Raw genomic sequence first — 25,196 nt, 5'->3', positions numbered from 1 at the left:
GACCTGTTCGCGTCTCGTCTCAACAACAAGGTGAGTGGCAAGGACGCGCGACCCTCGGGCAGACGCGTCGGACGCGTTAGTGGCCCCGTGGCATCAGTACAGGCTGGTTACACTCGCAGGTTACACTCGGAACGCAGCACAGTGATTCTTGTGGCACCGGACTGGCCTCGCCGGTCCTGGTACGCAGACCTCGTGAATCTGGCGGTCGACGCCCCGTGGCGTCTGCCTCTTCGAGACGATCTCCTGTCTCAAGGGCCGATATACCATCCTGCTTTACAGTCGCTGGCTTTGACGGCCTGGCTGTTGAGACCGAGGTCCTGAGGGAGAAGGGTCTCTCCCCAGAGGTCGTTCATACCTTGATCAACGCGAGGAAGTCTTCCTCGGGGAAGGTTTATTACCGTACTTGGAAGGCCTATTTTGCTTGGTGTGAGTCCAGGGGGTTTTCTCCCCGCACGGTTTCCCGAGTGCTGTCCTTCCTTCAAACGGGTGTCGATCAGCGTTTGGCGCTGGCTACGATAAAGGGTCAGGTGTCTGCGCTGTCCGTTCTGTTTCAACGTCCCGTGGCTTCCAACTCCTTGGTTGGGACTTTTAAGGGTGTGCGGCATCTGGTTCCTCCTAGGAGGGATCCTCTGCCCCCTTGGGACTTGAATCTCGTTCTATCTGTGTTGCAACGTGCTCCTTTTGAACAGATCAGGGAGATCTCGTTGTCTATGTTGTCCAAAAAGGTCGCCTTTTTGGTGGCGATCACTTCGGCTCGCAGAGTGTCGGAGCTGGCAGCTTTGTCCTGCAAGTCTCCGTATCTGGTTGTTCATTTGGATAAGGTGGTCTTGCGACCTAATCCTTCCTTTCTTCTGAAACGAGTTTCGGAATTCCATCTTAATGAGGATATTGTCTTGCCTTCGCTGTGCGCGAAGCCTAAACATCCAAAGGAGGTGAGATTACGTTCTTTGGATGTTCGGGCGATAAGGGTTTACCTTAAATCGACTGAGTCTTTTCGAAAGACTGATTCCTTGTTTGTTCTTCCAGAGGGTCCTCGGAAGGGCATGGCGGCGTCGGCCTCTACCATCGCCAAATGGATCAGGCAGACCATTGAACAGGCCTATGCTTTGCAGGGGAAGGTTCCCCCTGTGCCTGTGAAGGCGCACTCTACTAGATCTCTGAATACGTCTTGGGCCTGTCGTCATGGGGCTTCTGTAGCCCAGGTGTGTAAGGCGGCGACTTGGTCGACCGTGCACACTTTCACAAAATTCTACAAAGTAGATGTTCAGGCATCGGCGGATGCTTCCTTTGGCCGCAAGGTTCTTAGTGCGGCGATTCCTTAGGGTCCCTTGTGGGGACCACTGGCTGTTGGGATAAGTTTTTTATCCCCTGGTTATTTGTCTTTTCCTGGGTTGTTGCTCCTGTTGAGCACCTGTTTTTTTCCTGTTGCCCAGCTGGGTTTCTTCCTTTGGTAAGGTTCCTTTCTTTGATGCGGAGACTGCGTTGCCTTTCGGCGCGGATGCGTTTCCCACCCCTCATGTTTGCACTGCTTTGGGACGTCCCCATATGTGACGAATATGAAGAGGCGGCGACTGTCGGAGGACGTAAGAGAAAACTGAATTTTTGTAAAATCTTACCTGTAAAATTCCTTTCTCTGAGTCCTCCGACAGTCGCCGCCCCCGCCCCTCTGGGGTTTGGTTGTATACTCTACTGCTATTCCACTAAAACTGAGATATGGTTGCAGGAAGTAGGAGGGTATTGACTGAGGGGACCACCCCTTGAGGGTGGGATATGTTAAAAGCTTTAATGTTAACATATTCTGTTGCCTAGCTACTCCTTCGGAGCAAAGTCTAATACCCCATATGTGACGAATATGAAGAGGCGGTGACTGTCGGAGGACTCAGAGAAAGGAATTTTACAGGTAAGATTTTACAAAAATTCCGTTTTTTCTTGCGAGTAGCAGCCTGCAACAGCAGTCCCCTTACAAACGCCTTATGGGCATTCCAGTTAATAAAAGGGTTCGTGTCGGAGGGACGGTTTAGTTCAAAATAATGCTCTAACTCTTGGGTCAACCTCTTCTACAATCCGTATCCTGGAGAACAGAGTTGTCGCATCTCAACGCGAGAAGAGGCAACTCTGGAACCCCCGGAAAGGGACAGCGTAATTGCTGCGTGATCCGACCACGAAATGTCATGGATGGCAGAGTCTGTCACCCTTTGTAATGATAGTCTATCCACCAGTACATAGTCAATCCTAGAGTATGAATTGTGCCACGAGGAGTAGAAGGTGAAAGAGCGTTCCTCGGCGTGTTGACACCGCCAGGCATCATATAGGCCCTCTGCAAGAAGGAGCCCACGCAGGACTGTGGGTCCCCTCCTGCCAGAACCAGATGAGTCCAGGGCGGGTTCAAGTACCATGTTTAGGTCACCACACGAAATCACATTACCCTGTCGCACTCTGGAGATTAGGCGAAAGACATTTCATAAGTCTCGATTGCTGTGAGTTGGGGGCATAGGCATTAATTAAAAAGTGTATAACACATTGTGGAGCTTACACACTAAGATGATATACCATCCATTTGTGTCCAGATGCGATTCCTGTAGCTCAAAGTGGACGCTGGCACTAATGGCCAGCAACACCCCTCCTTTTTTCTTCGACCTGGAGGCAAGAAAGAGATGAGGAAAGTTCCTGTGGGAGCAGAAGGAGTCTTGTCCTTGTGAAAGTGTGTTTCCTGCACAGTCACAATATCAGCAAGATGTTTTTTGGCGTAACCCCCCCCAAAGTGATCTGCGCTTCGTGGGGTGGTTCAATCCCAGCGCATTGATGGACATAAATTTAAGTGACATGGTTCATAAAACTTTGTGCAAGGGACATAGCCAGGGCCATCGAGGTGAGCATGGAGGGCTCCCAGTGAAGCTGGTAAACAATAGAGGCAGATCTCGAGGTGTTCCTACAAGGAGGCATCCAAAGGGCGTAGAGAAATGCAACTGAACGAAAAGTGGCAGCGGAGGCAGCGGAACAGTCAGAACCAGTAAGGCACATGTCCACAGAAAGCGCCAAAGGTACTTTGTTTCGAGATGAAAAGTGCATGGGGAATTGTAGATCCAAGAGCGTTAGGGGTCGCAGGCAACTAGGCGAGAGCTAAAAACAGAAAACAAAAACGAGATAAGATAAAGTGTGGACCAATCAAAGTCCGTGCAGCTCATGCTGCCTTTTCCAGCAGTGGACAGGTACAATGGTATGTACCAGAAGGGGTGCCCAGGGAGGGCGAAGGATTAGTTGCATACGTGCCATACCTAAAGTGGTAATTTTGTGTTTGGTGTTGCGCTGAGGGCGAACGACTTGCCAGTCAGGTGGGAACATGCCTAAGATCAACAGGAGGTTGGCGGTTGTCTGCCGGTGGAGGATTTTGGCAGTCTTGGGGCACGATTCCGCAATCCCTTAAAGCTCTGATGCCATGTTCCAGAGATGTGATCAGGTGTGTCGAGCCATTGTGCGTCACGTTCAATTTGGCGGGGTATTTCCACTTGTAGGCCACATTATGGTTACGAAGAGCTTTAGTGATGGTGGACAATTCCCGTCTCTGTTGAAGAGTGTGTTTGGAGTTGTCAGGGAGTAACTGCAAGGACTGTGCATGAGGTGGAACAGAGTCCTTGCGTCTGAACGGTTCTAGTATGCGTTCCTTGACTTGATAAAAGTGAACTCTGAGGATTACATCCCTCGGGATCTCCGGTGGGAGGAAGGAGGGTTTAGGGATTCGATGGTCCCTATCCACTGTCTAGTCAGCAGAAGTCAGGGACGGAACCAGATCTTTAAACAAGGAGTGCACATGTGGCGCTTTTCCACTGCATGGAACCGTAATGGTTCGGCACGCTTTTGTGCTTTTCCACTGTTGGTACCGTATGGTATAGGGTCGGAACGGTTTGGTACGGTACGGTATAGGTTTGCTTTTCCACTGCATGGAACCGAACGGTACGGTACGGCTCTGAAAAAACAGTACCTACTCGATTGTGGTTCCAACAGGTACCAAACTGGTACCATATCCCACAATCCTTTGCATGCAGTCACTACTAGCCACTGATTGGTCAGAGAATCCCACCCACCCCGTTATCCCACCCACTTAACTTTAGTACTACTTTAGTGGAAAAGCAAACCTATACCGTACCGAACCGTCCCGACACTATACCATGCGGTACCAGCAGTGGAAAAGCAAACCGGGCCAAGCAGGGCCGAGTAGAGCCTAGCCGGTACTTGCAGTGGAAAAGTGCCAATAGTGAGGCAGTTGCTGCTGAGTAACCGATTCGGGGACCCCCCTTATCTTGATGTTCCGTCGTGACCTGTCCTCCAGGCCGCCAGTTTATTTTTAATCATGAATAGGTCTTCCTTATGGGAGTTGAGAGTCCACTAAAACATTGTAAGACTGCGACTTCTGACAACTTTGTTTCATTCATGTGCACCCTTTGACCCAAGTCTTGCACCTCTGCCTGACATTGATGAACCGCTGCAAATGGGTCAGCGTGTAGAGAAGCCTTCAAGGACAGCATAATTTCCTTCATGGTTACATCTGATATTAACTGACCTGTAGTGGGGAACTGTGCTATAGGATCAGGCATAGGGGAGGGACCAGAAGGTGGTACCTGTGGGGGATCGTGGGATCCTGTGTCCATCATCCCCCTCCTAAGGTCCGGCTCTGTGCGGGGTTACGATTTCAAAGGGCTTCTGAGTGAAGGTGTGCTGGCCCCGGAGTCTGTGCGCGGAGATCTGGAGCGATGAGAGCTGCTATCTGCGTCCTCCATCGGCGCCTGCTCCGAGAACGGTACTTCCACTGCTAGAGGGTGAAGAGGCGGCAGCGAGGACAGTCTCCCGCCACCATCTTGCCGGAGTCCCGCCGGCTGCAGAGCAGGGAAGTAGGCCGGCAATTTCTTTACTTGCAGGACGTCGGTACAGTTCCTCCGCATCTTCGGGTGTCGTGGAGGGTTTCCTACAGGGGGGGAAGACGATAGATTGTGCGTAGCGGAGGTAGGTGTCGATCTATGGGCGATCCTCCCTGGGCAACGAGCAGAGCTTTTACAACGTGGCTATCTTGCCGAGTGGTTGCCACGCCCCCCCCCCCCCAAATGAGCGTATTATTAACCGCTTTAAGACTGGAAAATTTTACCCCATTCCTGACCAGGCCATATTTTGCGATTCGGCACTGCGTTACTTTAATGGACAATTGCGCAGTCGTACGATGCTGTACCCAAATTAAACGTATGTCCTTTTTTTTCCCTACAAATGGAGCTTTATTTTGGTGGTATTTGATCACCTGTGCGATTTTTTTACTTTTTGCGCTATAAACAAAAAGAGTGAGTTTTTTGAAAAATAACTATTTTTCACACTTTTTTTTATATGAAATTCCCCCGAAAAAAATGTAAAAATCAAAATTTTTTAACATTTTAGGCCAAATTGTTTTCTGCTACATATGTTTGGTAAAAAAAGTCGCAATAAGCGTATTTTGATTGGTTTGCGCAAAAGTTATCGCAGCTACTAACTACAGGAAAGCTTTATGTAATTTATGTCATTTTTATTTTTTTTTTTTTTAATGAGTAATGGCGGCGATCTCCGTTTTTTTTTTTTTTTTTTGCGGGACTGCGACATTGCGGCGGACAGATCGGACCCTTGACAGACATTTTTGACACTTTTGGGGGGACCAGTGACATCACTACAGTAATCAGTGCTATAAATATGCACTGTTACTGTAATGACACTGGCAGGGAAGGGGTTAACTTTATTGGTGATCAAGGGGTTAAATGTATGCCTGGTGCTTACTGACGTGTGTGGGGGGAGGGGATTGTGTGACACAGGCACAGATCGCAGGTTCAGCTATGCTGAATCCTGTAATAGGGCTCATACGGTCCTGGAAAAGTTTTGGAATTTTTAGATGACACTTTCCAGGCCTGGAAAGGTCATGGAAAATTAGGAAACACACTAGGTTTTGGATAAGTCATGGAATTAAATTACTGTGGAGGAGCGGGGAGCTGATCCTTAACCACTTTACCACCGGAGGTTTTTCCTGCTAAGACCAGGGGTTTTTTGCGATTTTTTTTTTTTTTTTTTTACTGCGTGACTTTAACGGACAATTGCGTGGTCGTGCGACGATGTACCTAAACAAATTTCACGTCCTTTTTTTCCCACAAACAGAGCTTTCTTTTGGTGGTATTTGATCACCTGTGCGATTTTTTTTTTTTTTTTTTTTTTGATCACGCGCTATAAACAAAAAAGAGCGTAATTTTTGCAAAAACTATTTTTCACTTTTTTTATATGAAATTCCCCCCCAAAAAAAATGTAAAAATCAAAATTTTCTAACATTTTTGGCCAATTTGTTTTACGCTACCTATGTTTGGTAAAAAAAATCGCAAAAAGCATATTTTGATTGGTTTGCGCAAAAGTTATCGCGTTTACTAACAAAGGGAAAGATTTTTGTCATTTTTGGTGTTTTTTTTTTAACGAGTAATGGCGGCGATCTGCGATTTTTGCGGTACTGCGACATTGCGGCGGACAGATCGGACCCTTGACTGACATTTTTGACACTTTTGGGGGTACCAGTGACATTACTGCAGTAATCAGTGCTATATATATGCACTGTTACTGCAAAAATGACACTGGCAGGGAAGGGGTTAACTGTATTGGACAGGGAGGGGTTAAGTGTGTCCTAGGGGCGTGCTAACTGTAGTGGGACATTGCTATTGGTGTAAAAACAAAGATCAACGGTTCTACTTAGTAGAACCGTCTGATCTTCATTTTTACACAGGGAGAACTGACAGGCGGCTTGTTTACATAAGCCGCTCTGTCTTTCTCCCGCTGTACCGGCGATCGTAGTGTGACCAGCGGACATCGGGTCCGCCAGTCACACTCCCGCACTCCTCCGTGAACGAGCCTACGTCACTCTGCCTGGCCGGGGCCGACTGCCGCAGTAAATATACTGTGAGCAGTCGGCAAGTGGTTAATTATTTTAATTATTTTATGATAATTATATTGCCACATACTGTATTTACATTTCGTTGTATTAGCGTCCTTCCGGGTCCGTGGTATGCGCGTGCTGTCATTGGCCAGCAGCAGCCGAAGAGATGACCCAATCAGGCAGCGGGGAGGGCCGGCCGCAGTTTGCCTGGAGACACTGTGACTGGCTAGCAGCAGCAGTAACAGCCGGGAGATTATCAACCAATGAGGCAGCAGAAGCGTCACTGGAGGGCGGGCCGGCCGCATGAACGTGATGATGCGGGGGTGCGGTAACCAAAATGGTTACCGCCCCCTTCCGCGTCATCATCACGTTCATGCGGCCGGCCCGCCCTCCAGTGACTCTTTCGCTGCCTCATTGGTAATCTCCCGGCTGTTACTGCTGCTGCTAGCCAGTCACAGTATCAACCAATGAGGCAGCGGAAGCGTCACTGGAGGGCGGGCCGACCGCATGAACGTGATGACGCGGAAGGGGGCGGTAACCATTTCGGTTACCGCACCCCCGCGTCACGTTCATGCGGCCGGCCCGCCCTCCAGTGACGCTTCCGCTGCCTCATTGGTTGATGATCTCCCGGCTGTTACTGCTGCTGCTAGCCAGTCGCAGTGTCTCCAGGCAAACCGCGGCCGGCCCTCCCCGCTGCCTGATTGGGTCATCTCCTTGGCTGCTGCTGCTCGCCAGTGACTGACAGTAAGGGCAAACTGCGGACCCGGAAGGACACCTACCTGTACCAGTGCTATACGCTGAATGTAAAAATGCCCCCCCTCAGTGTTCTTTAGCCCCCCCCCTCAGTGTTCTTTAGCCCCCCCCCCGTGTTCTTTAGCCCCCCCCCGTGTTCTTTAGCCCCCCCCCGTGTTCTTTAGCCCCCCCCCGTGTTCTTTAGCCCCCCCCGTGTTCTTTAGCCCCCCCCGTGTTCTTTAGCCCCCCCCAGTGTTCTTTAGCCCCCCCCAGTGTTCTTTAGCCCCCCCCAGTGTTCTTTAGCCCCCCCGTGTTCTTAGTCCCCCCCCCCCCGTGTTCTTAGTCCCCCCCCCCCCGTGTTCTTAGTCCCCCCCCCCCGTGTTCTTAGTCCCCCCCCCCCGTGCTCTTAGTCCCCCCCCCCCCGTGCTCTTAGTCCCCCCCCCCCGTGCTCTTAGTCTCCCTGTGTTCTCCATGCTCCCCCCCCCCCGCGCCTTCCAACCCCCCTGCAATGCTTTCCAAACCCCCCCCCCCCTCCCGTGCCCTTCAGCTCCTCCAGTGCTTTCTGCTTCCCCTGTGCTCTTCTATCATGTCTGCTGTCTCTGACCTTCTCTTGTATCATGTCTGCTGTCTCTGACCTTCTCTTGTATCATGTCTGCTGTCTCTGACCTTCTCTTGTATCATGTCTGCTGTCTCTGACCTTCTCTTGTATCATGTCTGCTGTCTCTGACCTTCTCTTGTATCATGTCTGCTGTCTCTGACCTTCTCTTGTATCATGTCTGCTGTCTCTGACCTTCTCTTGTATCATGTCTGCTGTCTCTGACCTTCTCTTGTATCATGTCTGCTGTCTCTGACCTTCTCTTGTATCATGTCCGCTGTCTCTGACCTTCTCTTGTATCATGTCCGCAGCCTCTGACCTTCTCTTGTATCATGTCCGCAGCCTCTGACCTTCTCCTGTATCATGTCCGCAGCCTCTGACCTTCTCTTGTATCATGTCCGCTAAATGTACAGTGTGTGTCGTAAAACGTTTGACATTTCGAACACTGGAGAGGCAGCGCTCTTTAGCCACGCTAAAGGTGCAAAGCACCAGTCTGCAGCTGCGTGCTTGACAGCTTCCAATCGGATCGCTGGCTTTTTCACCCATGCACCTGAAGTGACACCGGCTCCCAGCTGCGGCAGCGGTGCTTCCATCTCATCCACTGTAAAACAAGGGACCATTTTGAGTTGCGCTGTATCCAGAAACGAAACCCTAACTGCAGAGGTACTGTACACTACAAAGATTGTCATTTATTTTAGTAAAAATATGCTGGGTGTGACATAGATTTTCTTCTTATTTAACATGTATACATAGACATTTCATGAAACATTAGGTCATGAATATTTACGTGAAGTCATGGAATTTTACTGGTGAAAATGTGTATAAACCCTGCTGTAATCTGTCCCTGCCTGTCACATAGGAGGGGCGGATTTCCTCACTCGATCGAGGATGATCGGGGAAGAGCGGCGGTGATCACCGCCTCTCCTCCCCTGGCCCGACTCCCGTTGTGTCTGAATACAGCGGGAGTGAGCCTCCTGGGGCAGGCGCGCCGCCCACAAGGGGAGGGGGTCCATCGACATAGGTCTACTTCGCTGGACGGAATCGAGCCACTTTGCCGCAGTACACTCAATGTGAGCGGTCAGCAAGTGGTTAAGGAGCAGCCTACTTTTCCTTCTCCTTTATGGTTTTGTTACAATTGAGCCCCAGTTGTTGCTTGTTGGGCTCCATGTTCTATAGTTGGCTATGTTAGCCGTGGGGATTAAATTCTTTTAAGTTTGTCCTTTCCCCACCCCTCAGTGGTTTACTGTTTTTGGACATCCCATTCGTCTATGATTTAAAGCAGCAGCTACATCCGTCGGTGGGTTTTGGTTATTCCCTGCTTGCAACTAAACTGAAAATGCAATGGTGAGGCCAGGGGTAATAACCCAGGGACCCTGCCCCCCTGGGCGTGTTAAAGCCTTGGGCTCTACCTGGTCACTCCTAGTGGGAGTGGCTTATTACCCATCCGTCTATGATTTAAAGCAGCAGCTACGTCCGTCTGACGTAATGGATTTTACGGTAAGTAAAAAATCCCATTTTTTAGCACTGATTATTGTAGTAATGGTCCCCCCAAGTGTCAAAAATGTTAGGGATCAGATTTGTCCGCCGCAATGTCACAGTCCCTCTACAAATCGCAGATCGCCGCCATTGCTAGTAAAAAATAACAATAAAAATGACAAATCTTTCCCGTAGTTAGTAGGAGCGATCACTTTTGCGCAAACCAATCAAAACACGTTTATTGCGATTTTTTTTTTTTTTTTTTTCTTTATTTTTTTTTAAAAACCAAAAACATGTAGCAGAAAACAAATTGGCCTAAATTGTGATTTATAAATTTTATTTTTTTTTTTTTGAAAATGTTATATAGCAGAAAGAGAGAATTTTTTTTTTTTCTTTTTCAAAATTGTCGCTTTTTTTTTTTTTTTGTTTATAGCGCAAAAAATACAAATCGCACAGGTGATCAAACACCACCAAAAGAAAGCTCTATTTGTGGGAAAAAAGGACATCAATTTTAAGTAAAGTGTTGCATGACCGCGCAATTGTCCGTTAAAATAGCGCAGTGCCGAATCGCAAAACATGGCCTGGTCATTAAGGGGGAAAATCTTCTGGTCCAGAAGTGGTTAAAGGAGTTAATACCATTTCAGAAATGTAGAGCCGGTAAGTCCATCTCTAAATGCTGGTAAAGTAGGGTCAGAGGTAGTGGTTAGGCCAACTATGGGCTCTTTATGTCCCCAACCAGCTAATTGCTGAGACTGTGTGGCAAGAATAAGAAATAAAAACAATAAATTCACTAGATGGAGAGATAGTCCAAATGCAGAGCTTAGAATAGAAAATGACAGTCCATGATCCTGAGAAAGGAAGGACAAAATCCCAACACCAGCTTCATTGTGAAAAGTGCACCACACCACAGTGCCAACCAAATCTCCTTACCAGAGGGATAGAAGTGACGGGCATGTAGATACAGTAACACAAACAATGGCATTAACCAGTTATATAGCCTCACATTATCCACTTCAGCTGGGCAGGAATAGATCAGAATGCGAAACAGACCACCCTTGTTGGCTGATGATGATACCATAGGAGAATTACAAAGCCACACATAGTGAAGGTCGTAACCATAGTGAAGAGTTTATTAACTGTTGCTCAAAAAGATAAAACAAATACAAGCTTCCAGGATAAATATCAAGTTGCTGCGGATCGTAGTGTACCAGTGTCAGCGTTCCACTTGATGCATGTCATCCAATAGGATTTCTTCAGAGGCGTAGCCTAGTGACACCAGTACGCCCTAATTAACATTGAGAACCGGAAATGGTATAAACCAGATATCGTCACCTGGAACACACCATATTAGTGCGTTCCAGAAACGCTTAGACCAAAAAAAAAAAAAACGAAAGGAGGACCACATTGCTCCGCTTTGCTTCTCAGCAGCCCAGAAGTAGCCAAACCAGGCAAGCAAGGAAAGAGCCACCAAAACTCAATGTTCTATTATATAATTCACCTTATATCTTCCAGGGGCCAAAATATTAACTGGGCACACAAACCTTAAGTAAAATGCAACTAGCAATTAACCAGTCAGTATAAGCATAATTAAGAATGACAGAGGTGTAACCCCCCCCCCCCCCTAGTGGTCAAAACAGTGTCTACAACCTAAAGTGGTATAATTGGAGGATGATACAGTGGAAGAATAAATAGTATAGTACAATAAAACCCCTGATGGGGGGGAAAAAAGGGGCACGCTAAAAAATCTTCAAATAGAATAACCAGATGAAAATATTACAGTATCAACTGTTGATGAAACAATTCACATCCCAATCAACATTAAGCTCAAAGGGAGTATAGCTTTTAATCTCATATATCGAACGAGTCTATCTTGGAGATCTCCTGTTTGACTAGGCTCCCTCACCAATGAGGCGTGAATCTATCTATGGCTATAAAGGATGTATCGGCTGGATTCTTGTTATGACACTCCAGTAATGTCTGGAGACACTTGTGTTTGGTAAAACCTCTTAATGTTGGCCACATTTTCCTTAATCCTCACATTGAAGGCTCTGATCGTGCGGCCAACATACAGTAGGGTGCAAGGACCAGTCATGTAGACAACATTAAGAGAAGTGCAGGTGATAAATGAGTCAATATTATAGGACCGGGGGATGGCAAAAGATTCAAAATGTCCAATACTACGATCTTGTATTTTAAGATGACAAATCACACATCTGAAACATGGGAAAAAGCTCTTCAATTTTTCAAAGACACCTTATTAGGGGCATCCAAAATATTTGGTGCCACATAGTTTAAGCAGTGGCAGTCCTCTAAAAATAACTTGTGGCGACTCTGGGAGAACAGTGCTCAGAATCCTATCTGTTTTTAATGTCGGGCCATAATTCTTTGGATGTCATAGTATTGGTAATAATAAGTGGTAACAAAAGAAAAATCCTTAACAGTATTCCATGATTTCTTACCACTCAAAATAACATCCCTATCTGTATTCCCGACATCCATAATAATGTAATCCCAATCTCCATCTAAATAGCCCTTATCCAGGAATCTGGACTTGAGCACATTGGCCTGCTCCATGAAATCATCCTTGGTGATACAATTCTGTCTAAGTCGAAGGAATTGGCTCAACCTCAATATTGAGATAAAGAAAATAAATAATCCCGGTGGTACTAAATTCAAACTGTAAAACTAAACCCAGTGAGTTGTTCAGGCGTTGCAGGGATCCTATCAAGGAATCACTAGTACCATCCCACGAGAGGAGAACATCTATATATCTCCCCCCAGAAAACCAACTCTGGCTTCCTGTTGGTATAGATGACCTCCTCCTCCCACTTGGCCATGAACAGGTCCTCCATACTAGGAGCAAATTTTGCACCCATAGTGACCCCCCTATTTTGGAGGTAATGGGAGCCCCCGAACCAGAAATAATTGTGTGACATAGCAAATGAAAGGCAATTTAACACCAAAATTCCTCTGGTTAGACAATAGATGGGTCTCTGCTCAGAAACAAATCCACAGCATCAAAACCATCCTTATGGTAAATTCTAGTGTAGAGAGACGCTACGTCTGCTGTTGCCAATAGAAAACTATTCTCCCATTCAAGGTTCCCCAATGCTATGATAACATCAGTGGAATCTTAAAAGGAAAGATTTGACCGCCAGGGGAGTTACACCTCCTGATTGTCATTATTTTAATAATGTATTATGCTTATAATGACTGGTTAATTGCTAGTTGCATTTTACTTAAGGTTTTACTTAAGGTTTATGTGCCCAGTGAATGTTCTTTCTCAGGGTCATGGGCTGTCATTTATAAGTGAGTACACCCCCTCACATTTTTGTAAATGTTTTATTATATCTTTTCATGTGACAACACTGAAGAAATGACACTTTGCTACCATTTAAAATAGTGCTTGTACAGCTTGTATAATAGTGCAAATTTGCTGTCCCCTCAAAATAACTCAACACACAGCCATTATTTTCTAAACTGCTGGCAACAAAAAGGAGTACACCCCTAAGTGAAAATGTCCACATTGGGCCCGAAGTGTCTATTTTGTGTGACCACCATTGTTTTCCAGCACTGCCTTAACCTTCTTGGGCATGGAGTTCACCAGAGCTTCACAGGTTGCCACTGGAGTCCTCTTCCACTCCTCCCATAACAGCATCATAGAGCTGGTGGATGTTGAAGACCTTGTGCTCCACCTTCGGTTTGAGGATGCCCCACAGATGCTCAATAGGGTTTAGGTCTGGAGCCATGCTTGGCCAGTCCATCACCTTTACTCTCGGCTTCTTTAGCAAGGCAGTGGTCGTCTTGGAGGTGTTCGGGGTAATTATCCTGTTGGAATACTGCCCTGCGGCCCAATCTCTGAAGGGAAGGGGGATCATGATCTGCTTCAGTATGTTACAGTGCTTGTTGGCATTCATAGTTCCCTCAATGAACTGTAGCTCCCAGTGCTGGCAGCACTCATGCAGCCCCAGGCAATGACACTCCCACCACCATGTTTGACTGTAGGCAAGGCACACTGGTCTTTGTACTCCTCACCTGGTTGCTGCCACACGCTTGACACCATCTGAACCAAATAAGTTTTTTTGTCTCATCAGACCACAGGACATGGTTCCAGTAATCCATGTCCTTAGTCTGCTTGTCTTCAGCAATCGGTTTGTGGGCTTTCTTGTGCATCTTCAGAAGTGACTTCCTTCTGGGACAACAGCCACGCAGACCAATTTGATGCAGTGTGCGTCGTATGGTCTGAGCACTGACATGCTGACCCCCCCACCCCTTCAACCTTTGCAGCAATGCTGGCAGCACTCTTGCGTCCTATTTCCCAAAAACAACCTCTGGATATGACGCTGAGCACATGCGCTCAACATCTTTGGTCGACCATGGCGAGGCCCGTTTTGGAGTGGAACCTGTCTTGGTAAACCGCTGTATGGTCTTGATCACCGTGCTGCAGCTCAGTTTCAAGGTCTTGGCAATCTTCTTATAGGCCATCTTAATGTAGAGTAACCATTCTTTTTTTTTTTTTTTTTTTTTTTCAGATCCTCAGTTCTTTGCCATGAGGTGCCATGTTGAACTTCGTTACCAGTATGAGAGAGTGCGAGCAATAACACCAATTTTAACACACCTGCTCCCCATTCACACATGAGACCTTGTAACACTAACAAGTCACATGAAACACTGCAGTTTGGATGTACTCGAGTTAGCTTTGTGTAATAAAATTGGTGTGATTATCTGAACCCTATTAAGTGTGACAAATGTGCAAAAAACAAGTATTTATAAAAAATTTTTTAAATCATCACATAACCTCTGTTCTCAGTTGCATAAAGATTTTGGAGCGCTAGGGGAAGAGAAGCAGCAGCTGGTCTTCCCAGTGAATGGCTCTGCTAATTGGAGGAGAGCAGGGTGAGTTCTATGCACAGACTGACCATGCTGTGCTCTCCTGCCTAGTGTGGTCAGTTTTTAATAGGAAAGCAGAGGGACTGGCAGGAACACCAGGTATTTCACACAAAGGAGGCAATACAAAGAACAGAGTACTTTATGATGCAAGCGCATGGTACAGCAGATGCATATAAGGATTATGAAATTCTGGGTTGACCTATTATTTAAGCCATCAGTTATGCGCTTTTGACTTTTCACAGCACAGAGAATGAAACTATCCATTTGTGGTGCTGTGAATGATTGCAAATTGCACAAACTGACAATAGCACATGCCACCTGCTACACTTGTCTGAGGGAAACAAGGGTAGCGGGCTTTTGCTGCTGCTGTTGTAAGAGTGCGTCTTCTCCTGCAGCCATTCACAACACAAGCTTGTGGTTTCACTTTGTGCCCTGAATAGCTTTTGGCAGGTCTGGGCTGAGTCTTCAACAAACAGGAGAAATTAGGAGATGTGACTTGGCAGAATAACTGCATTTGGCAGCTTTGGAAGGGGGTGGGGGCATTTTCGGTTGCTCTGTGGTGTAGGTTTGCATTGTGCTGTCAGAACTTCCTTATCTGTTCAGTGGTGTTGGATAGCGGAAGGCATGGTACGCTGTCCAACTGCTGCCCTGGAACCCTTAAAACAGGTTTACGCTGTGGCCAATGCAATGTGCGCAGGGTCCCTTCGGGGATCTTTTTGATCATTTTAATTTCAAGTGCTACTACTTTAACATGACCTGTTCCCAGAGCACCATGGGTTAGTGGGAAGAAAATATAATTTAACCACTATCAATTCCCTTTACTGGAATTGAATATTTTTTTTTATGCATTACCTACTTTAACTTTTTTGTGAAGCATGTATGATATTTAAATTTGAAGTAAACGATTGCTTTGCATGCTGTAAGGTTTGTAACTGTAGTAATATTTTTGCTAACTTTTGTTTATCAAATTACAGCCAAGATACCTTTTGAAGTTTGAGCAAATATATCTATCTAAACCGACACACTGGGAAAGAGATGGTGCCCCTTCGCCAATGATGCCAAATGAAGCAAGACTACGAAATTTAACGTAAGAAACGTGTGTGATGTGATTGCCTCAGATTCATGCATCTGAAATTATAATAACATAGCGGTTAGATGTTCATAGTTTAGTTTTTACTTTTGTATGGCTTGATGTTGCATGCACATTAGGCTAACGCATAGCTTCTTTATGGTTTTGTAGTAAAATGAAACCATTTATGATTAATGTACCATAAATCATAAAGAGGTTGAAGTCGAGCACTGAAGTATGAATTGTAACTTTCTTGATCGTCCATGACAGACTCAGCAGCAATGCTTCTTTACCCTTGGTTATGCGCCATCTACAGGAGTAGACAAGGCAGTAAAAAAATTCACTGACGCCTATAGGGGCTGTCCTTCTCGGCATAACCCCCCCCATACACTGTGCACTCAAATCAGTTTCTTGCTGCCTAGTGAAGGAGTAAGACCTAGGTTTCCTGCTGGGATTTCGGTCTCAGTTTTTTATTCTTTTAAGAATGTTTCTATTTATCTTTACTCACTATGGCTAGCTAGTGTCAGGGGGATCCTCCTGGTGAACTACTGGTGAAGCGACAGCCGACTGCGGTTTCGCACTGCATAATATAGATTCTTACGGTCTCCCAGCCTGGCCAATGGGCGTGAGCAGGTTATGGTCTGACTAGGCCTCGCCAAGACTGAGCGACTGTAGATGGGGACGAGCCTGCTAGCGGCTGTCTCGCTGGGACGTATTGACCTGGAAGCCCTGAAGAGTAGCGTACCCCTTGGCTGGCAGCACCCCCACTCAGGGTGGGAGGCGGTCTGCTCGCAGTGAAGCCCACCCGGTCTATGGTATGGTGAGTAATACTAAACCCCTCATGTCCCTAGCAGCCTCTTGGGGGGGGGGGGGGTGGTGATGTGGGCCCACACCTGGGGATAACAAGTTTTTTCCTGAAAGGTCCCCTAGGCCTATCAGGACCGGGCCCTAACCTTCCTGCTCTCGTATGGGCACGCTATATTCGGTGTCGGGGGGGGGGGGGGGGGGTTTACACTGTTGCCTTGTCCTGTGGGGTCTTTTTAGGTAGATCCCTGTGGTGGCCTCATGTCTAGGTCCTGAACGCATGGCAGCGGTTTCAGCCGCCATCTTAAGTGTAGGCATCAGTTCTCTTTGTGAAAAGTACAGCGACCATTTTCCCTGATCTTCCTATGCTTTTGCATTGGCACCATTTTGTTGTAGCCTGGAGCTACATAGGCAGTGTCGGCCTGTTGTGATTCTATGTCACTTCCTGTGAGAAGTTTCATGCTGAATTTCCATGCTGCAGAGTTGCTGATTACACTGTGAGGTGGTACAGTATAGGGGTCTTCTTTTGGGCATTCCTCGGCCACACTCGGCTCCTGCCACAATTTAAGGGTGACTCTGGTTACAGCGCGATATAGCGGTGCGGGCCCCAAATGCGATTTAAAGGGGCGATGCACCTTTTTCTTTTTTTTTTTTTGTTTTATACTACTTGCAAAATGAAGTCCCAAGCAGTAATTCTCCTGTAGGCCCCCTCAGTGCGACTGCCGATGCATCTGGATCACAGTCTTTCATATGGATCAGTTTTTTATCTTTCCGCAGCATTGGAAAATCTGGCGTTGAAGGTGGATTTTGTAATGAAACATTAAAAAAACGGCCACTGCCTTCTCTGTCCTCTGATTCATTGCCTGATATGGTCCCCTCGGACAACCTCCTCCCTGAGGGATCCCTGTCCTCGCAGTTGGATGGTGAGGAGGATGTCCTCCTCGGCTGCAGCATGGTAACGCACTATGGTGGAATCACTGGAAACATTGAAATTGGATGATGAGCCCACGCAGTCAGGAAAGCGGGTAGTTTTTGGCTCCCAAAAATCCCAGAAGTCGGGTCAGGTGTTCCCTTGTCCCGAGGACTTTCACAATATTGTGAATGAGCAATGGCAGCGCATTAAGCATGTGCTAGTAGTGCCAAGCTTAACGCGGTTATCCCTTTGCTGACTCTTTCTTGAACCGCTGGACGGTGTCACCTAGGGTGGATCACCAGGTTTACAGGTTAAACAAATCTGTGGTGGCTGTGGAAGACTATCCTGCGTTTAAGGACCCAGTGAACAGACGGGTGGAATCCCTTTCTCGCCACCTACTTTTTTTGGCGGGCTCGATACTAAAAACTATCTTTGTATCCGTTTTGGTTCCTCAGACGGTAACGGAATGGGTTAAAGTGCTTAGGGGTAACATGACCACTGAGTTTCCCTGACTCTGATTTGAGCTCACGGATCAGATGGCCCAGGCCCTGGTGTTGATGTGTGATGCGGCCCATCTTGTTGCCGGAGTGTCAGCAGTAGGAATTGCCATACGCCGCATGGTGTGGCTGAAGAGCTGGTCATGGACCAGGCTTCTAAGAAGGCTCTTTTTGGAGACTCATTGGAGTTGATCAAAGAACGAACGAGGAGTAAGAGTACTATTCTATTCTCCCCCAATCCTCAACGGGTAAGGCGCCCCACAGTAAGCGGGGGCCCTCTTTCACGGCTCATAGGCGTTTTTTTCGTGCCTCGGGGCGCAAGCAAAAGGTAAACTGTTCAGAGCCTCTGGAGGGAACAAGGCTTGGTCGAGTAAGCCCAAGACTATCCAGTCCGGCTCGGCGGACAAATCCTCTTCGGCATGAAGACACCCTCACCCGTTTCGGGTGTGAGGGGACATCTGAATTACTTTCAGGAACCCTGGACATCTCTGATTCAGGACAAATGGGTTCACAAACAAATTTGTTCAGGGTACAAGATCGAATTTCAGTCTCGCCCAGCAGATTTTTTTTTTTGTCCCTTTTTAAATCTTTGTCTGTCTCCGATTCCTTTAAAGGATCTCAGGGAGGGAGTGCAGGATCTCCTTGCACAAGTAGTAATTGTGCCAGTTCCTCAGCGGGAATGGTTTTTATTCAAACCTGTTCACGGTACCCAGAAAGAAGGGCAAGATGCGTCCAATTTTGGGCCTTAAAGCGGAGTTCCACCCTGAAAAATAACCCCGGGACAGTCAGGGCTAGTGCATTTAAGCAACGATGGCCTCTGAACTGTCCCCTGTTTAATTTACCTTGAAAATGTCTTGTCCAGCGCTGCCATCTCAGGTGTGGGCAGCTGAAGCCGGAGCGTCCTCTTCGGTGTCCTCTTCAGTGATGGCGGAGTTCCAGAATTCCCTGCACCGGCCCTGCTTGTCACTTCGTTGCAGGCCCGTCAACCCTGTGCAGGCGCCGCATGCCCAGAAGCTGTACAGCAGGGAATTGAAGCGTCTGCACCAGAAGTGACGAGCAGGGCCAGTGCAGGCGCATTGACTCGTGGGATCGATGACGCTCGTCTCCCAGGAGTCAATGCGAGGAGGAAGTGACGTCGGGGGCCGCAGCTGCAGAGAGAGGAAGGAAGGGAAGTATATTTTCATTAAAAACAAGGTAAGTGAAAGAAAAAAGCTTTAATTATCCAATTCTTTTTCAAGTTCATCTAAGCTAGCGGGCGGTGAAAAAATAATTTTGAGGGTGGGACTCCGCTTTTAAGTCGCTGAACCGCTTTGTGCGGGTGTAGAAGTTTAGAATGGAATCCATTCGGTCGGTGGTAGCATCTTTAAATCAAGAGGACTTTGTAGCCTCCATCGATATTGAAGATGTGTATCTGCACATCCCTATATAACGGGGGACATCAGCGGTATCTCCGTTTTGCAGTGGCGGAGGAGCACTTTCAATTTGTGGCATTACCCTTTGGTCTAGCCTCCACTCCCAGAGTCTTCATCAAGGTTTTGGCTCCGGTGTTGGCTTTGCTCCGCAAAAGAGGGATTGCGATTCTCGGATATCTGGACGATCTGCTGTTAAGAGCAAACTCTCACCCAACCTTGTTGGGCGACCTGTCAATCACGGTCCAGACCCTTCAGGAGTTCGGGTGAACCATCAACTTCAAAAAATCTGCGCTGACCCCGTCGGTTTGACTGAATTACCCGGGTCTGACTTTGGACTCCTCTCTGGCGAGGGTCTTTCTTCCTGGGGACAAACTTCAGACATTGCAGGGAGAGATCATGTTGCTGATGAACGATCTCTCCTCTCTGCAGACTTGCATTAGAGCCTTGGTCGACCTTTGAGGTGGTCTCATTTGCTCAATTTCATTCCAGGCCTCTGCAAAGGGAGATTCTTGTCAAGTGGAACAAGGATCCTCAGTCCTTGGACATAATATGTTTGAGCCGATTCACGAGGTCAATGCTCTCGTAGTGGCTTCTGTCGCCCTCCCTGAGCAAGGGCAAGTCCTTTCTACCGCTGTTGTGGATGGTGGTCACCACGGATACCAGCCTGTCGGGCTGGAGTGGAGTGCTGGACAATCTCTGTGCCCAGGGAGTCTGGTCGACAGAGGAGTCCTGGAAATCAGAGCAATCAAGCTTTGCCTGCTCCACTGGACCAATCAGGCTACAAGGTTCCCCGGTTCGTAATCAATCTTACAATGGCCTACATCAATCACCAAGGGGGCACAGGGAGTGCCTGGGCGGCCAAGGAGGTAGCCAAGATTCTGATTTGGGCTGAGGAACTTGTTCCTGCTCTTTCAGCAGTACACAATCCAGGAGTGGAGAACTGGCAGGCGGATTACTGGAGTCATCAAGTTCTGGACCAAGGGAAATGGTCCCTGAGTCATCAAGTTCTGGACCAAGGGAAATGGTCCCTGCATCCAGAGATATTTAATCTCCTGTGTGTCCGGTGGGGCACCCCAGAGGTCGACCTGTTTGCGTCTCATCTGAGCAAGAAGGTACGAAGGTTCGTGGCCAGGGTTTGAGACCCTCTGGCGAACGCCACAGACGCATTGGTGGCTCCTTGGAGCCAGTACCGGTTGCTTTATGCCTTTCCTCCGATAGAGCTGTTGTCGAGGTTCCTCCGCAGATTGGTGGTGGAAAAGGTGCCAGTAATTCAGGTGGCGCCAGACTGGCCTTGATGGACTTGGTAAACAGACCTGGTAAAGATGGTCGTCGAGCCTCCCTGGCAACTGCCTCTGAAGGAGGACCTGCTGTCTCGGGCCGATCTTCCATCCTGCTTTACGGTCGCTGGCTTTAACGGTGTGGCTGCTAAAGGCCAGGTGCTGAGACTGGTCTCGGAGTCTGTGATCCCTACCCTTCTGAGGGCTAGATAAGCGACTTCCAGGAAAATTGTATCCTACTTGGAACATGTATTTCTCTTACGTCCTCCGACAGTCGCCGCCTCTTCATATTCGTCACAATGGGGTATTAGACTTTGCTCCGTAGGAGTAGCTAGGCAACAGAACATGTTAACATTAAAGCTTTTAACATATCCCACCCTCAAGGGGTGGTCCCCTCAGTCAATACCCTCCTACTTCCTGCAACCATATCTCAGTTTCAATGTCTAGCTTGTCAGGAGTAGCTGGTTCTCTCTGTGCTGGGGCTTTGTGCCCCAGCCTCTTTCTTCTTTTTTGATTTTTTGTTTGAGTTTTTTCTCTCTTAGTTGTTCTTTTTGTCAGCATTAGTTAGTTCTTCTGACGAAGAGGATCATGCGGGCTGGGTCTCGGGCTGATCCCCCTGGTCGCAGGTCGTGGGTCAGTGGCTTCCCAGCCTGCCATCGAGCGTTCAGCCAGGTAACGCTCCTGGCACAGTGAACGACCCATCCCTGTTCGGTGCAGGGATGATTGGTGAGGTGGCTACCTCACGGGACGTTGTGCGGTTTCTTAACCCCCATTTTGTGCGTCTTGTATGCGACTCTCCCTGCCTCATGTGCAGCGGCTTGTTCGCCTGTGCGGGTCCCCCACACCATTGAGAGGTAAGTGTATCTATGTGGGGACCTGTCTGTCTGGGGGGGTGTCAGTCTGGGACTGTGTAACCAGCCTCTGTTCACACTGTTTGTCTCCCTATCACTCTGCTGCATGCTGCGGGCTGCAAGGGGGGGGGGGAGCTGTGTGACACTGTCTGTCAGCCTTGTTCAGTGTGAGAAGCTGTGTGCTGTGGGGCATGTTTTGTGGCATGTTTGGGCACAATACAGCGATCGCTGCGGCGATCCGCCATGTTTTTTTATATGGATGGTGTTATGTGCATTACTGTACTGTGGAGCGGCGGTTTCGGTGCCAAACGGCGCCATTTTGCCTGCACTCGCTCCGGCCGCATGTTCTACATGTATGGCGGCCATTTTCTTGTAGCCTCCCATAGGCTTTAATAGAGCGCCCTGGTCTCATCACTTCCTCTTCTCCTGGGTACACCGATCGAGGCAGCAGCGGCGAGGGTCTCCTCAGGTTTTATCCTTCTGTTCTTGCTATATCCATTGCCTGTGTCAGTTTATTGTCCCTGTGGGGGTCTCATTGTGGTGCGGTGGGCTGCGCTCGCCGTGCTTGTTAAAGGGGCAGTTAACCCTTTATTCTCCGGCATATCATATTGGGGCAATGGATTCTCAGGAGGGCAAATTTCCTGCCACCTTGGTGGAAAGCCAGGGGACCGCTGTTTCCCCCCCAGGGGGGGATTTGGCCACTATTGTGGCCGGCCTTGCTGCTCAGGTGCAGATGCTGGTGGCTGCTCAATCTACTAAAAGACCCAGAGTTTCTATTTCCTCTGATTCTGAGGGTGAAGGTGATGGGGCTGTTATGGCGGGGGTCTCCTTATCGGGGTCCCGCTCCTCCCTGGATCTAGTGGGGTCCGAGGTGGAGGCTGAGGTTGAGGGGGTTGATAATTCTCCCCCTGGCTCGCCTGAAGAGCTTGCAATCATGGATGAATTGATTGCTTCCATAAAACAAACGCTGCGTTTGCAGGATGAAGTGTGTCCCCCCGCTGCCTTGGCGGCTTATGGGACGCAGAGAAAACGCAGGACGCCGCAGGTTTTTCCCTGCAATGATGATTTTCAGCGCGCTGTTAAGGAACAATGGCGCAATTTACGCAAACATTTTGCTGTGCCAAGTAGGTTCAAGCTGCGTTATCCTTTTTCGCCTTCCACTGATGAACGGTGGTGTGTACCACCCCCGGTGGATCACGCAATTGCGGTTTTGAACAAATCCACTGCGATTCCTGCAGAGGATTCCCCGGTGTTCCGTGATGCCACGGATAGAAGAATGGAGTCTCTTGCCCGTCATACTTATTCTGTTACGGGTTCTATGCTTAAAGCTCTGTTTGCCTCTCTCATGGCGGCCCAGGCTGTCGCAAGTTGGACGCAGATGCTTAGGCGCGTCCTAGTGGCCGATTCGGCCTCGCCGGCGACCCTGGATATGGTGGATCAAATCCACCAGGGTGTCATGTATCTGTGTGATGCGGACTTGGACTTAGTCCCGTTGGCTGCACGTGTACACAGCGTGGCGGTGTTGTCTCGCCGCCTGGTTTGGTTGAAGTGTTGGTCGGTGGACCAATCTTCACGTAAGACCTTAGCCAATCTGCCTTATGATGGGTCTCGCCTTTTTGGGGAGTCCTTGGATGTGTTGATTAAGGGGATCACCGGAGGTAAGAGCACTCTCTTGCCCCATTTCCCCAAGGCTAAGGGGGCTTCTGGGAAGAAGCATGCTAATTTTCGGCCCCCTCAGGGGTCCTTTCGTGCCTTTCGGTCGCACTACAAGGGCAAACCGTTCAAGGGACAAGGCTCTCAAAAGAAGCCCTGGTCTGGTAATCAGAAGTCCGGTCAGTCCGGACCCGCTGCCCATAACAGTGCGGCCTGAAGGGGCCCCCTCACCCAGTTTTGGGGTGGGGGGACGCTTGCTCGGTTTTCTTCAACCCTGGTTGGCCCGCGTGCGGGACAGGTGGGTTCAGGAGATTGTTCGATCTGGTTACAAGATCGAGTTTCTCTCTCGGCCGGAGAGCAGATTTTTTCCCTCAAATCGTCAACTGTCTCCAGAGTGTTTACGGGACCTGCACCTGGCGGTGCGAAGACCTGAGGGCTCAGGGAGTGGTGGTTCCGGTGCCTCATCGGGACAGATTTCGGGGGTTTTATTCCAATCTGTTCACCGTGCCCAGGAAGGAGGGCAAGGTTCGTCCAATTCTGGACTTGAAGGCTCTAAACCGCTCTGTGCGGGTTCGCAAGTTCCGCATGGAATCCCTGCGGTCGGTGGTGGCTGCCCTGGTTCCAGGGGAATTCATGGCCTCCATCGATTTGAAGGATGCGTATCTTCACATCCCCATTTTCGAGGGTCACCAGAGGTACCTTCGATTCGCCATTGCGGAGGATCACTACCAGTTCGTGGCGTTACCTTTTGGTCTCGCCTCGGCTCCGCGGGTTTTCACCAAGGTGCTTGCACCGGTTCTGGCATTATTGAGAGCCCAGGGCATCTCTGTCCTGGGGTATCTGGACGACATTCTGGTTCGGTCTGCGACCAGCCAGGGTCTGGAGAAGGACCTGTCTGTCACGATGCAAACTCTGCAGGAGTTTGGTTGGACGATAAATTTTCCAAAGTCGACACTGAGTCCGTCGGTTCGTCTTCCCTACCTGGGAATGATCCTGGACTCGGTTCAGGCGAAGGTCTTCCTGCCGGACGACAAACTCGGAACTCTTCAGGAGGAAGTCAGGTCCCTCAGGGACTTTCCGCACTCGTCTCTGCGGACGTGCATGAGATGTCTGGAATTGATGGTCTCGGCCTTCGAGGCGATTCCCTTCGCCCAGTTTCACACGCGGGGTCTCCAAGCGGGGATCCTGTCCAGGTGGGACGGGCGACCTCAATCTCTGGATCTTTAAATCTCGTTGGGCCATCGCACCAGAAGGGACCTTCTGTGGTGGCTCCAGTCCCCGATGGTGTCGGGGGGCAAGTCTTTTCGTCCTATCTCGTGAACGGTGATCACCACGGATGCCAGCCTGTCGGGCTGGGGTGGTGTTCTGGGCGTTCTGTCCGCCCAGGGAACTTGGTCGGAGGGGGGAGTCCTCCCTTCCGATCAACATTCTGGAATTGCGTGCGATAAATCTGTCTTCATCGTTGGACGGACCGGCTGCAGGGCTGCCCGGTTCGGGTGCAGACGGACAATGCCACAGCGGTGGCCTACATCAACCACCAGGGGGGCACCAGGAGTGCCCGAGCGGCTCGAGAAGTGGCCGACATTCTGTCCTGGGCCGAGACTCATGTCCCGGCGATGACGGCGGTTCACATTCCGGGGGTGGAGAACTGGCAGGCGGACTATCTGAGTCGCCAGACCCTGGATCAGGGGGAATGGTCTCTTCACCCGGCTGTCTTCCAGATGTTGTGCGCGAAGTGGGGTCTTCCAGATGTGGACCTGTTCGCGTCTCGTCTCAACAACAAGGTGAGAAGGTTCGTGGCAAGGACGCGCGACCCTCGGGCAGACACGTCGGACGCGTTAGTGGCCCCGTGGCATCAGTACAAGCTGATGTACGCATTTCCACCGATTCAGTTGCTGTCCAGGTTCCTTCGCAGGTTACACTCGGAACGCAGCACGGTGATTCTTGTGGCGCCGGATTGGTCACGCCGGTCCTGGTACGCAGACCTCGTGAATCTGGCGGTCGACGCCCCGTGGCGTCTGCCTCTTCGAGACTATCTCCTGTCTCAAGGGCCGATATACCATCCTGCTTTACAGTCGTTGGCTTTGACGGCCTGGCTGTTGAGACCG

General features: G+C 49.1%; 1 protein-coding gene across 2 annotated transcripts in view; it reads left to right on the top strand.

Moving 5' to 3' along the window:
• Positions 1–25,196, top strand: part of POLR2B (RNA polymerase II subunit B) — an 837,536-nt gene that overhangs the window by 82,807 nt on the left and 729,533 nt on the right. For both annotated transcript variants that reach the window (XM_082254374.1, XM_082254373.1), the window contains one exon: positions 15,587–15,699. In XM_082254374.1, coding sequence (XP_082110500.1) covers positions 15,587–15,699 — 113 coding nt within the window. The remainder of the gene's footprint in view (positions 1–15,586; positions 15,700–25,196) is intronic.

This window comes from Pelophylax lessonae (genome assembly GCF_965119305.1).
Source record: "Pelophylax lessonae genome assembly, chromosome: 1".
NCBI lineage: Eukaryota > Metazoa > Chordata > Amphibia > Anura > Ranidae > Pelophylax > Pelophylax lessonae.
Note: the sequence above shows the minus strand (reverse complement) of the source record. Positions and strands in the feature narration are given on the sequence as shown.